The 15,158-nt window shown below is 38.2% G+C and overlaps 1 protein-coding gene across 1 annotated transcript in view; it reads right to left on the reverse strand.

Annotated features, from left to right (window-relative positions):
- Nucleotides 1-249: 249 nt before the first annotated feature.
- Nucleotides 250-15,158, reverse strand: part of LOC126377455 (Down syndrome cell adhesion molecule-like protein Dscam2) — a 45,916-nt gene continuing 31,007 nt past the window's right edge. The window contains exons 14-31 of the mRNA XM_050025189.1: nt 13,848-13,987; nt 11,533-11,685; nt 10,577-10,667; nt 10,081-10,163; nt 9,609-9,737; nt 9,000-9,152; nt 8,213-8,342; nt 7,449-7,627; nt 6,766-6,945; nt 6,309-6,500; nt 5,503-5,700; nt 4,827-4,987; nt 4,193-4,367; nt 3,922-4,039; nt 3,455-3,606; nt 2,353-2,478; nt 1,775-1,855; nt 250-371 (exon numbers count right to left, since the gene is read on the reverse strand). Coding sequence (XP_049881146.1) covers nt 343-371; nt 1,775-1,855; nt 2,353-2,478; nt 3,455-3,606; nt 3,922-4,039; nt 4,193-4,367; nt 4,827-4,987; nt 5,503-5,700; nt 6,309-6,500; nt 6,766-6,945; nt 7,449-7,627; nt 8,213-8,342; nt 9,000-9,152; nt 9,609-9,737; nt 10,081-10,163; nt 10,577-10,667; nt 11,533-11,685; nt 13,848-13,987 — 2,470 coding nt within the window. The 3' untranslated portion in view covers nt 250-342. The remainder of the gene's footprint in view (nt 372-1,774; nt 1,856-2,352; nt 2,479-3,454; nt 3,607-3,921; nt 4,040-4,192; nt 4,368-4,826; nt 4,988-5,502; nt 5,701-6,308; nt 6,501-6,765; nt 6,946-7,448; nt 7,628-8,212; nt 8,343-8,999; nt 9,153-9,608; nt 9,738-10,080; nt 10,164-10,576; nt 10,668-11,532; nt 11,686-13,847; nt 13,988-15,158) is intronic.

Raw genomic sequence — 15,158 nt, forward strand, 5'->3', positions numbered from 1 at the left:
GTTGAAAAGGCCACATTAAAGCAATTCAACTAAAAAGGAATATTGCTATTTGATATATCTTGACATTGCACACTTTTTTATGCGCAAATGTCAAATTACAATATTGATTTTTAGACGAATTGTTTGTATGAGGCATTTTTAATCCCCGAGTGCTTTAGAAATATTGCTTTCATGTCGATATGGTTTGTAACCTTAAAAGAAAAATCGATTATCAAATCTATTTTGTAATAATATCTTACGTAGGTATTCTTAAATCGTAAACAGTTAAGATGAACAATGAACACAACCTTTTAAAAATATTGTTAACTATTGATTTACTATTATATTTGGTTTCTTCCTCAGCTACCTATGATGTGGTACTCTGCAGCCTTCTGAAATGAAAAGAGATATTTGAGATCTCCTTACTGATAAAACATCTGGGCATCTTCTGGGTAAGCTCGTTCCACCGTCGACCTCTTCTCCTCGTGGAAGAACGAAGTCAAGAGCAAACCCATCTTAATTAAAAAAAAAGAAACATTCGGCCGTTTATAATAATGTATTTAGGTATCCATGGCTTTCCCTCACATTTTTTACGATTACATAACCTATTTTTAATTACATAAAACTAAGTACTGACACACCCCAGACTTTCCATACAAAAATTGATATTTTAAAACATATTTTTTACAGTGTGCCGCTTTATCGCGTAAGTGCGAAAGAGATAGTCAGCACGCGCTCTCTCTTTACTCCTCAGTGGCTTACGGCGTATCAGCCAACTGCCAATAACAATTATCCATCAAAGTAGAAAATACATAATCCCTCTATCAGATTTTGCATTCTCAGAGAGACAAGCTAGAGAGATATTTTTCTAATTATAGTACCATAAACATATACGGCACAGGCCTCCCCTTAATCAACCGGAGGAGTATGGAGCATACTCCACCACGCTGCTCCACTGCGGGTTGGTGGAGGTGTTTTTACGGCTAATAGCCGGGACCAACGGCTTAACGTGCCCTACCGAAGCACGGAATCATCTTAATTTTTCGGACAATCAGGTGATTCAAGACTGAAAAGTCCTTAACAAACAAAGGACAGTCTCACAAAGTGATTTCGACGATGTCTTCATCGGGAATCGAACCCGGACCTCCAATTAGGTATAAATTAAGACATCGAGGAGGGAGCAAGAAGTCGTGACTGTGGAACATCCGCGTTTGGACCGGGGTTACAACCGTGGAGAAACTGTTTCGTCTTGCTTCTGTTAGAGAAGATTTCTTTAAGCTGACGGCCAACGCCCAGTAATGGATAGGCATTGGAAGAAGAAGAAGAGAACGCCCAGTGGCTGGTGTATCGAAGCCGATGCGGGTGGAGGTTACTCTCCTCAAGTCTGAGAGGTCTACAAGCTTTAGGTCTTTCAAGCTTCATGTTTCCACCACACTCGCTGCTAAGCTGCCACATGCAGACTTTTGGCCAGAGGGAGTAGTATTGAGGCGAAGAAGAATAATAAATTCCCTAAACAGTTTAATATTTTAATTATAATTATAATTTTGTATGTATTCAAAGTTAAGGTATATATTGTAAGGGCCTTAGTTACGTGAATTAAATAAAATTATTATTACGTGAATTAATTAATAAAATACTTCCATTCATTTCATTCATTCCAAATTAATTCATTTCATTCATTTGATTTAGACCAAACAGATGAAACTGGCTATTGTTAGTTTTTTTCTGTTTTTAAAACATATTCTAAATAAAATATTTAATTAAATAAATATATTCATTAGTTTATATTGCTTACTTCTAGGCGCACTTTTCAATGTAGTTGTTCGAGATACGCAGTCACTCTCTTCAGATTCCGACCTCATCTGAAAGCTTGTTTCTGAAACAATAACACAAAAGGTTTATTTTTATGTACCTAGTAATATGTAACAGATAAAGTAGTACAATATTAGTGATTATTTTTCATTTATAATATTAGTATGGAGAAAAATAAGCAATTTGATATTTGCGCATAAAAAAATAAGTGCGCAATGTCAACAAGTATCAAACAGCAACATTTCTTTTTAAAATGAATTTCTTCAATGTGGTATTTTTAGAGCAACAGTAGATAAGTAGTTCTTTTTTTATTTATTGTTGAAAACATTTTACATAATGATACAATTGAATCGCATTGCTAAACCTTGCAAGTTTGTCTCGATGCAATATTCCGCTATTGTTACATTTTGTACTTCGGAAGAATACTACCAATTAATTACACTATTGAATAAATAAAGTACATATAATAATATATATGTCAAAAAAAGTGTGTAAAGAGAGAGATTATATATTATGTCAAACGCCAAACGCATACATGGACGAATCTAAAATACATCTTACCGCTATCATATCTGGATTTACTGTTGCCTGGCAGATGTAGCCTGCTCGGCACTTCTTGGTTGTCCACATGACCGAACGTCCGAAAACCTATGGCGAATTGTGCGTATGGACTTATTTCGTATAATTCTGAAACAAATATATAACATAGCAAATACTTTATTGCACACACATGAAATACAAAACAAAAGAGAAATAGGAAAGCTCAACAGGTGGCCTTATTAGGCAATTAGACAAATTAGGCAACCATAACAACCCAATGAAAAATAATACGTTTTGTGGCAAATACGTTTGAGGTAAGAACTTGTAATAGTGTTTATTATCCTTATTAGATGTGTTGACAGAGCGCCTAGCCAATAAATGGTTGCTGCTTTCGTGAGCTTCATCTGACTATAACTAACAATGTACTTACAGGAAAGCTATTTTTACCTATCTTTTCTAGATGACCGGGTCAAAGACAAATCATAAAATGCTAATCTATAAATAGAAGCCAGTCTACGATATATTAAAATATATCTATGTAGGAAAGTAAAAGAGAAGAACGGGAAGACCAAGAAGAGCTTACATGGAACAGATTAAAGAGAAGGCGAACGTCGTGTCTTATAAGGAGGTGAAGGAATTGGTATTTGATAGACAAGAATGGAGAATGCTACACCGACAAGATCGTGGCTCTTAAATTAGTGATGTGATGAGGAAAGTGAGTATAATGGAACAGAAGATTAATAGAAAGTAAGAGAGAATACTATGGAAGGAGAATGAATAGGGATTTGGTTATTTATGGTACGAATTTAGGATTTCCCGTCCCTTTCATAAACCATGAATGGGACGGAAGGAAGTTTCTAAAAAGAACAAGGTTGTTGTCTTTTATACCATTGGGGTCGGAGTGTAAGGTGCATTAGTTTTTTTGTAAAAACGAGAAAATAAAGGGAGTGAAGATAAATAAATTATCCCCGTTAATTTTATATTCTACATCTATGATTCAAATATAAAATCAAACTCATAAAGTCAACTTTAGTATTTTAGAACCCTGGTGCGATTGGAACCCCTGATGTTAGTAATGCGAGTAAGTCGGTACAGTGTCTGGTGTCTTTAATTATGTACTCACCATGTTTACTGTCAGCAGGTAAGTGTATGGGAGTGCTGTATACCCTGTTGTTGTCATTGGCAACACTTTGAGGAGTGTTAGCTGTGACGTTGCTTCGTTCTGATTTACACTCTGCTGTTAGAGAATTCCTGTACTCTGTAAGACGATGGTGACTGGAAAAACAAATTCATCAATATTAAATTTTGATACCTTATCTATGACTGGGTTTAGCTCCTCTCAAATGCTGCAATAATCAAATAGTATGGGGAACTGTGAAAATATGAAAACACTCAACAGTAGCGACACCTGATGGGAGAAATAGGCAATTTTTATCCTCATTGGTGCGCTGCAAAGAGTGTCCGTTCTGTAAGTTATATTTTATTCTTTATTCTATAATATGCTCCTTCCCATTTTATTAAGACAAAAACTACGCTGTATAAAACACATGATATTAGATAGCAGAAAAGTATTAGAAAATAATAACTTACTTATGTCTCTTCACCAAAATATACACGCAAGTCAAAGAACACAGCATAAGAAGAATTGAGCTGCATATGATGACAAGCATATTGAGGTCAATGAACTCTGATGGGGGACCAATGGATTCTGGAAAGGAATAAAATAACAATTCAACAATCACACATCAAACGCACCAAGGAAACTGCTTCTTGATTTTTTCTCATAGAATCAAAGAAATAAGACTTCGAGGAGATTCATTAGAAATACCTTAACAATAATTTATTAATTGAATGAACTTACCTCCAAGAATAGTGGTAGTAGCATAATTGTACACTGAAGTGGATATACCGGCGGAGTTTTCGGCAGTAATCCTTATCTGGTACCACTGCGCAGCTGATAGCTCAGCGATGACGAATGAATTCGGCTGGTTGAGGACAGACGATGAGTAGTGGCCCCATTGCTGATCAAGCTGTGGCTGGAAATGATATAAGATATTAACACAATGCACACCACAGACGAAGGATAGCTTGTTTATCGGTCTTTTATAGGATACACTTCGGCGAGTGTGCGTAGGAACTTCACGAGTTAGAGACCCCTTAGCGTCTTTCGAGCGTCGTCGTATATTATATTTGACGAACTATTACAATTGATGCAGAACGATATAAAATATCAAAAAACGTTGAACTGCGCACGCTCGGCGAGGCGTCGACGTCGCGTAGATGTCGCGCAGACGCTGGCACGACAACGATGCTCGAAAGACGCTAGTGTGGGGGGTCTCTTAATTCCACCCACTCCATTCCATCTACGGACAACTAGGCGTGTGCGGTTGCTGTGAAGAGCTTGCAGTATCAAAAGTGGCTGCAAGTTGTCTTCAGATTACTTCTGACTTTACCCTTTTTGGGATCTTAAACATAAGTTTATGTGTTTTACTTACAACTTTATTATCAGCTTTCTTCCACGTCTTTCCACCGTACTCTCTGTAGTCCACCTCCCACCTGGTGACTTCGCATCCATTGTCATCCCAACCACTCAGCTGGATGTAGATATGAGTGGCGTTACTCCAAAACCATTCTGTACTTGTTGGTGATATTGGGACTGTAACCAAAAATTATTAGTTAATTAAGCCTCCGTGGGCTAGTAGTAGAGTGTTGGACTCATGATCCGGAATTCCCAGATTCGAATCCCGTGTGGTGGGGATGTATGACAAAAATCAATTTGCGCTCCCTAGTTTGGTTTTAAGAGTTTGAGGAAGAGTGAGTGAGCAGGGAAAAAGCAGTAAGACTAAGGCACTGAGAGTGATAAGCACACATGCTCTCTAGCAGCTTTTTCTGCCGCAGTACAAGTTTCGTCGTTTGGTTTCTTAGCTTTTTCTGGAGGGTGGTAACCAGCCACGGTCGAAGCTTATCACCGGTAAATATGTCGCTCGATTAGCATCACCTACGGACATGAGTGACTCCAAACCTCTTGTGTCTTATAACTCTCATATTCTCATCTGAAAGGTTTGCCTACTTTCTTATCCTCTTCGATCTGATTCAGGGAAGCCCTTTTGACCATATCTGCCAATAGTGTGCATCGAAGATTGACAAAAAATAGCATAATATTCAACCAACCTCCCCCTAAAGTGGTAGCATCCACGTAAGTGGGTTGTGAAGACCCAACGCTATTGGAAGCTGTCATCCTTAAAGAGTACTTGGTCCCACATTTGAGACCCTGAAGAGTAAACTCCTGAGTTCCTTGGATTGAGGTGCCCTTATTTGACCAGGCATCCTGCCAGGAACCGTTTGTTTCTTTCCATGTTAGATTGTAACCTGAAAACCAAACGCGTAAACATTGATTGTAGTGTTAGATCCAAATGGACTGTCTTTTTTTCAAGAACTTTGGGATGGACAGAATTGGCTCAAGTAACATTTTTTTGTTGAATAACGGACGATGTTATTGCTGATAAACATTTCGTTTTCTAGTTGCTCAGTTAGTTCATTGAATCGCAATTTCTGGTTAAAATTATGGTCTTTTGTTCAAAAGTATTTTTCATTATGGCTCTGGGAATCTCGGCAAACTATTCCTAGAGTATTGTTGTTTGTGTTTTTGTACCTGATTATTCATTATCTTTCTCATTACCATTGAGTCCGTTGTTATTTTATACTTTTTAATAATAAATACTCACTGTGAGTACTCATTGTGTGTGTGATAGATACTGTGCTCCTGTGGTTCACTGGATTGCTTCTCAAACTGGGAGCGCTGGTTCGAACGCCAGTACCAGACTTACATTTTTACCAACATCGTTGATTCTATCATTATAGACAGCTCATCACCAATCACGTTGGTCTAACAGAATGCTCGATGAGATGTGGATACTTAGTTCATCTTGCGATGGAATAGTCGTGAGCTTATTTTATGTTATTTAATAAATACTTACTAATTTTCTGTAACTTCCCACTCCCTCTCCTAGGCTCGTCCCAGGTTAGATGGAGAGCATTTTTATGAGAGGTCACTCTCAAAGTCGGAGGTTCAGGTGTCGGTAACACTGATACTTCATATGATACTGAGTCCGAGCCGTAGAGGTTCTTGGCTAAGCAGGTGTAGTTACCGCTGAGGGATTGGTCTATGTCTGTAAAATAGGAAGAAGGATCTACGAATAAAATGACTTAACGTTGGGTGGACAGCTCAAGTAATTAGTCATTTTAGAAGAATATCTAATAAATCCGATATATTATCACGTTTTTCCATAACGTCACAGCGTGCTTTTTCATTCAATCTATAGTAATTTCGTGTTTAGACGTTTAGTAAAAAGTTACTGATTAGACTAGTTGGAACCTAGCCTATTTGTAATAAGTAAAGACATTGGATGATAATGTCATTACAACAATACTTACTATTGATAAGCAGACTATCATCATGGTTCCTGGTGAAGCGAGGATGGTGAGTGATGATGTTGTGCTTGTGGTACCACACGGTTCGAGGAGGGGGGACGCCCACACATTGACACACTAGGAGTAGGGAGCTTCCCACTCCTACTGATATAGGGCCACCGAGGGATGCAACACCGGCAACAACTGGAAATAATGTGAAAGTAACGGTACATGAGATGATAATGAGGAAATTTCCAGACCACGTTCCTCAACAACAAAATAGATGGCGCTGTAAAGAATTCCTTCGTTTATCCTTCTAATTTCATGGATAACAGACAAAATGACAAATTAGGACGTGGCTGAAGAAATCAAGGCCAATATTATGTTACTATACTAAGAGTCTAAGACGTTATAAAAACGCTCTCCTCTCCTAATTTTCTACGCCCTCCAGTCTTCTTATCCTATTTTATAGTTCTGTCCATATCTACATTGTGGAATGGAAATAAAGTTATTTAGTAATGAGTATTGATGTAAATCATTGTAAAACCCAACAGGAAATAATAGGATTAAAAGAAAAAATATTGAAAAAGTTCAAAACTCAGTAAGAAGAAACAACTATCCTTACGCTTCTTTCACCACAACGGCAACTGAATTTCCAATTATAAATTCTATTAGCACGAAAGAAGAACCAAATTGTTCCAACTTACCTCTAGAATGCAGTTCAATATGCACTCTATTACTGGGTGTCCCTTCCCCAGCAGCTGTGTGAGCTCTAACAAACACTTCGTACTGTCTTCCTGACGTCAAACCGCTTACAGGGAACGATAGTTGTCGAAATACGTTGTCTTGAGATGGTTCTACTCGGTAGCTTTGAGGAGATATTGTGCTGGAAGGGAAATTTGAATATCGTGTTAAAGTGTTACCCATCAGTAGTCAAAGCCATAAGTCATCAGATGACAATATGCAGATGCTCTTGGTATCAGTGTCAATATACATATTATGTTATTAGCTGTATATTATATTGAAGAAGACATATTCTTTAGACCTATTTTTTGTTCAAGATAGTTTAACCACTATCAGATCAGGCGAGAAATGACTATGCAGCCTAAGAGTCAGCAGCACTTTACTGTCGATAGAGCCAACTGCAGCTGTAGACAGATATAACTGCAGCTGTTGACATTGGTTGAAATTTTGCTGCCGTTAATGGTGACAGCTGCATTTGTCTTTGTACATTTCGTTATTACAGCAAAATGCTCTACATGTGTAAGAGCGCTAAGATGGAACGACATTACTTAGCAAACTATCTATTCTGACCTTGGAAACTCTTGAGATTATTATTTTAGACAAACATAAATTTCTGCAAGCTATTTCGCTAAAAACCGAATAAGTGCAATATTTCGGAAGAAGTGCAGTTTTTGGTTAAAATTTTAGGCTTCAAAAAGTTAATGGATGTCAAGGATGTCGTACTTACCTTGAAACAGGTTTCACATAAACAGTATAGTGCGTGATCTCTCCGTTAGGCTGGTCAGGTTTCTTCCAGCTGACAAGGAGTGAAGAGGCGGATGATACCAGCACTTTGATGGCCGCTGGTGGACCGGGAGCTGGAATAAAATATTTCTTGCAACAAATATCTTGTTGTTTTTGGGTGGTCGGATGACATTGTGAGGTACTCTGGAAAGCAATGGATGAGACTTGCACAGAAAGAGAGGAGGCCTATACCCAGCAGTGCAGGCTGAGTAGATAGATCTTGTTGCCTTGACGGCCTACATAACCAGCCTATATACGTCCCACTGCTGGGCACAGGCCTCCCGTCAATCAACCGGAGGGGGTATGGAGCATACTCCACCACGCTGCTCCAATGCGGGTTGGTGGGGCCTTGACGGCCTAACCATCAGCTATTGGTTATGAATTCGTTGTCGTTTGTCAGTGTCATCAGCCTGTAGCGTTAAACTAAAAGTTAAACTCTCGTTCTGTATTAAGTACTCAACAGACGTACGTAGCGAAGAACATTCCAGATCTTTCCCGTCACTGGAGACCCTGGGTTTGATTCCCAGCGGGAAATCCTAGTTTGGCTTGGACTAAGTACACTTCAATGGTACACCTCCCGATGATCCGAAAAGTGATATTATATGTGCGTCGGAATGTTGGTTACGGCGATATGTATATATGACCATGAACCATATCAAAGGCCTTTCAAAAATAACCTTAGATAGATAGATAAAATCTTAACCTTAATAGAGACGTTTGATACAACTTACCATCTTGCAAAGTAGTGCAAATAACGGGATATGAAAACGGCCCGAGCCCGTAGTTAGAGAACCCAGCTACTTTCACAGTGTAGTTGGTATATTTTGACAATGCTTGGAGGTAGATCTCTGTGTGCGGTGAGCTTATATTCTGCCATGGACCATCTGAAATTTATACAGATAGGTATACTTAATAGTGATACTAATAAAGTGAACAATATACTTAATAAAGGATAGATAGAGGAGTATGGTGAAGCTTAAGGTGGAGGTGAAGTGAAAACGCATGTTAATAAACTTAAACATAAATACTCGAATTAACTGCTGACGAAAATGTTACTTAGGTCCAATCTTGGGGCTCTTTGTGCTACTATAATAGGTACAAAAAGAAATGCATCTTACTACACCATTGACTGATTTAATAATACTTTTTATTATTTCAAGAAGCAAAGGTACTGAAATTTTGTAAACAGCCAAAGAGACATTTATATTAATGACTTATCCAGCAGTTGTCAACAAGACGTATTAAACGTTTAACAAAATTATTGGTATAATATATTCAATTGACCTCATAATATGTTAAACAAACACTGATATAACGAACAGTAAAAAAATCTTACGAACCTTCAGTACTATAATAAATGGAGTAGCCAAGAAGAGAGGTGCCATACGATGGTATCGGCTGCCAGGCGATACGCAGAGAAGATGACGACACGCCTCGACATTCTACTGCTGACGGTGGATGCTCTGGTGCTGGAATATGATGGAGTTAGTTAAACAACATGTAATATGTTAACATGCTTGAAGATTTGCGTAATTATGTTGACCAATAAATGTATGCTGAATAAGTGGTGGGGGTAGCGCTGTTAGGTCAGTATTAGCTTACCACCCATGTGGGACAGACGTCCTGTCCACATTGCGAGCTGTGCGTAAACATAGCATCGTTTGACTATTTTAAGGTTGTTTTGGGAGTAGAAGGGTCAATAGAAGAGAAGACAAGACAATTTGTTGCATTGTCCAACCTTTCCCTGTCTAGGCAGTAGGCAACTCGTCTTTCGTAGATGTTGCTTTAATATAGAAGAACAAAATCACATACCTCCTTCTCTCGTAGTTTGATAGACTGGTAGAGAGAAAGGTCCATTTCCAGCTGAGTTAAAGGCACTTACTGATACTGCATACCTGGAATGTATAATATTTACATTGACACCATTATAATTAATAAGAGATCTTTTTGATTAAATTAAAAAAATATAATTAAATTAAATTACGTAAATTAATTTTAGACAAGATAAAGTAATTTGTGATTGTTAGAGTTTGTTGGATAATTATTTTTAAATATTACTATTTTCATTTTACCTATTTATTTAATTATTATTTTTTAATAGTATTACGGATTATTATTACTTACTTATTGATTACAAATAAATAAATAAAATTTATCGAATCACTCCAACCATCTCAACTTTGACCACCGCTCAGAAAAAATATTGTTTCTTATATACCTGATGGTGAAGTGCGGGTACTTAGTTTACCTTGCGATGGATGTACCCCAATTGGGGACTATATAGTCGTGAACTAATATCATTTATTACCTGGTATTTTTCAGTAATCCGCTGAGTAGCGTTTCTTGTTTGCCCTTCCTCGCTATTATCTTCAACAACTTCGTTTGTGTATCGTTTGGTCCTGAAATATTATAAGGTATTTCATATTTATTAACTTTGATATCGGATTTGGTGTATTATACTGCTAAATATTGATCGTCCCGATTCGTATCCGATCAAACAAGGGGGGTCTGGAGCATTCTTTACCATGCAGATTCAGTCAAACCTCGCTGTTGCTTCTACGCTGAGTATTTTAATTGTCACTAACCCTTACGATTATTAGATACATCGTAAGGGTTAGTGAAAAAACAACAAAAGTGTGTTGTCAGGTGGAGTACTAACCGCATCAACCCTGGTGTCAAGGTTACTAGGGTTATCACGATATTAAAAATGCAAGAATGCTCGCTGTACATTGTCCCCTCTGACTATGAAGGGAATGAGGGATTCCAATCGACGTTTCCCAAACACACGATTCCCTCATTAGGGTAAGCCTGTGCTATAGAACAACTACGTATAGAAAGGTTAACCCCGCCCGCACCAATTCGTATCGAGCGCCGACTCCATCCCCGCTGGGTCCTACGTTGCTCTTATACGGTCGTAAGCCGCTAAGGAGTAAGAGGGAAAGCGCGGACTATCTGTCTCGCTTACACTTACGCGTTAAGCGGCACACGGTAAGAATGTAAGAATAATATTTTTGTACGAAATTTCTCCACCTGTGCTCTAACATGAGTGCACATTGTACATTCCCCAGAAACTGTTAAAAAAAAAATTTACGAACAATCCAGTAATCACCTAATTGTCCAAAAAAGTAAAAAAGATCCGTGCTTCGGATGACACGCTAAGCCGTTGGTCCTGGGCTACTAGCCCAAATACCTCCACCAACCCGCAGTGCCCAGCAGTGGGACGTGTATAGGCTGTTTATATTATGTTACTCCAGTAGTACATACCAGCTTCCCCACTGATCCTGGGTACAGCCTTTACATGGTACCCTTGAAGTTGGCCGTTGTGACTGTCTCGCGGTGGCGGCAGCCAGGACACCACCAGCTCACCAGGATTATCAGTCTGCTGGACTTGCACGCTGAGTGGGGTTGATGATGGTGCTGGAAAAAAGCAAGGTTCTTAAGTGGCGAAAGCTGGGAAATGATCGCATAAAATCAAAAAATATAGTAATCTGAATCCCATTAAAAACGTAAATGTGAAATGAGAGCCAAGTTATACCTATGTCTTGGTTGTTGACTTCAACGACAAAAGAAGTGAGATCTAAATAGGTGCCAAGTTCAATGGTCAGTCCTGAAATTTATTTATACAACATAAAATATAATTTCTTCATGTAGCCGAAGGTCTGATGTCTGTATATATGAGTTAAATTAGACAGGTTTGTGTGAATTAGTTTTTGAATTATGAGGGGGTCAATAGTAATAAGGTTTATCGGGTTCTGGGGTGGGGGATTTTATTTTTTTTAATAGTGGCTCCAAATGGTTCGTTTAATTACACACGGTGCTGCTCGTCATTTCTGTTACTTGAACTTGGCTTGATACGCTACCGCGTGTTTAGATCTTATTTTTGTTTGTATCTTTGAATTCCATAATGCACATAAATACCATATGTTGGCGTCAGATCTGGCAACCCCCGTTGCCTAGGTATTGTTGATTATATGGCGCATAGCAACGGGGGTGTAAAGTAAGGTTTTTTACATTATTATAATTTTGTGATCGTTTACTCTTTTTGTTGGTCATCTTTGATTTCGCTCGCTAATAACATACATACATAAACTCACGCCTATTTCCCATCGGTAAGCAGACACTGACGAGGAGCTCGGTGGCGCAGGGGTAGGGAACGCGCTCCGTAATGGTGTCCTAAATAATTAATTAGTAATCAAGTGTGTGGAGGTATTTCTGAAGTTGAATGCTTCTTTTTACCATTCCATCCATAATTTACAAAATGGTACAACTGAGAATTCTAATTTGAGTATTCGCAGTAGTTCCATCATTTCATCTTGACGTATAAGTGGTACTAATGCGAAAAAAAAATCGCAGTAGTAGGTACCATCATGGGACTAAGCAATGGAACTAATGCGAACGAAGGCGGTATCCTTCGGTATAAACGCGCTCCGTCTGCGATTGTTGAAGTTAAGCAACTTTCGCAAAGGCCGGTCACAGGATGGGTGACCACAAAAAAAAGTTTTCATCTCGAGCTCCTCCGTGCTTCGGAAGGCACGTTAAGCCGTTGGTCCCGGCTGCATTAGCAGTCGTTAATAACCATCAATCCGCACTGGGCCCGCGTGATGGTTTAAGGCCTGATCTCCCTATCCATCCATAGGGAAGGCCTGTGCCCCAGCAGTGGGGACGTTAATGGGCTGATGATGATGAAGCAGACACTGCAAGAAAAGTACGTCAGGATCGAAGCAAATGGAATCCCATAGTCTCTGCTTACCCTGGTGGGAAATAGGCGTGAGTTTATGTATGCACGTGTATGGAACTTCATAATATTAAAATTTTGGGTATATTTGAAATGTAAGACTTAAAACTGAAAAGGGTTCTAGCTCGGGCGTTGTCATATCGACCTATACGGCAAGCAATATAATAAATACCTTGTGTCTGTTTTATTGTGTACAAATAAATAAATAATAAATACAACGCCGATATTCAGCCAGATCCTTAAAAAATAATACAAAAAACACACAGGATTATAACAGAAACACAATGTGACAGCACGAAGAGACACAAAAGGCACAAGTTATTTTTTCTTGTGTCTTCCAGTAATCCAGTATCTTACATAACATAACATAACATAACAAATACTTTATTGCACAAACAGGAAAAAACAAAATACAAAACAAAAGAGAAATAGAATTAGTACAATAGGCGGCCTTATTGCTAAGTAGCAATCTCTTCCAGGCAACCTTTAAGTATAGGAGATATTGAATATTAAGTAATATAGCGGGATAGTGCAGCATGGGAATACTTGTGCATATAAAAATAAATACACTTTCGACTACATAAACTACATAATAATAATACACATAATTATAATTGTTATAATAAATAAATATCACTACTTAAACTACTACATATACTATGGAAGAAAAGGAGTAGATAGATTATGAAGATGAAGAGGAAATAGAGGTAAGGAAATGCGCCTTGACTTGCCGTTTAAAGGACTCCAATGACGAAGCTCTCCTAATGCTTTCAGGCAGAGAATTCCACAAACGGACAGCTTGCACCGTGAAAGACTTGGAGTAGAAAGTACCTTCCTTCCTTACCTTCCTGTTGAGTAGTGAAATGTACAGGCTGCGTGAACGGACTTAGGTCCACTTGGTTGCCAGATGCCACTCGTACTCTGTAGTCTACTGCTGGTTGAAGGTCCCGCAGTTCTATACTCTGACGGAGGTCGCTGTCTTGTCTGGAAGCGTATTTTTAGGTCTTTACTCTATGCTCTAATAGCACCCTGAGCAGTTATTTATTATTTATTTATTTATAAAGGTACATACAACATTACAGTGTGGCCCAATGCGCTGTACGACTAGAAAACTATAAAAACTAATGCAACAAAAAATAAACAAGGAATGAAAAAGGATACAAAAATAAAAATTATAATAGAAAAAACAAAACAGTAAATCATTAATGATAGCGCGACAGCGAAATATTGAAAATCTAAATATTATGTTAACTGTAAACAACACGTGCGGCTAGCAAACAAACAACACCTGCACTTGTTTACGACACACGTGCAAGGTACGGTAGTGGGGACAACCCTTATAAGACGGCGAGCCGCACGAGTTGTACCATTCTTGTGTCGAACTCCGTACAGAGAACATCCAATAAAAGTAATCAGTGACAGTGAGCCATTGTTTAACTGGCGCTATGCGTCCTCCACAAAGGTCACTGTTACCTTGGGATCAGAGTATAATATTCGTACTCTAACATTAATAAATCTTGAGTCTCGTGTATTTATAAGAACATAGGGGTTAAAAAGGCCACATTGGAGCGGTTCATCTAAAAACTAACATTTAAAAAAAACGACTTCAAAAAAAAACATTCGCCAAAAACAGTATCTACATAACTAAAAGCGGTAAATAACGTAAGTAATTAATGTATTTATCTATATCATCATCATCATCAGCCGTACGACGCCCACTGCTGGGCATTTTTCTATATATGTACAATTAATTAAATATTGACAACTTAAAACCTAATAATTTAACAAAGTCATTATTACTATTTAAATATTTACAATTATCATTTATTCTCGAAATATAGACGAATTAAGAACCTCATCCTTTTTTTGAAGTCGGTTTAAAAGCAATATTGCTATTTGACATTGCGCACTTACTTTTATATGCGCAAATGCCACATAAACGCACATCGCACAGTCAAGTATAGAAGCCTTGCATAGTATGTGTAGTATTCAACATCATTAATTTAAGAGCCACGCTCTTGTCGGCGTACCTTACTACTTTTTTAGGGAAAGGTTTAGGACAGTGGTTTCCTCTTGCCTTCCGCACCATACATCCAGTACCCATACGGATAGTAGTACTAACAATAAAACTACTGTAAATAAATGTAGTGTCTGT

Source organism: Pectinophora gossypiella, chromosome 23 (genome assembly GCF_024362695.1).
Source record: "Pectinophora gossypiella chromosome 23, ilPecGoss1.1, whole genome shotgun sequence".
In the NCBI taxonomy this organism is placed as follows: domain Eukaryota; kingdom Metazoa; phylum Arthropoda; class Insecta; order Lepidoptera; family Gelechiidae; genus Pectinophora; species Pectinophora gossypiella.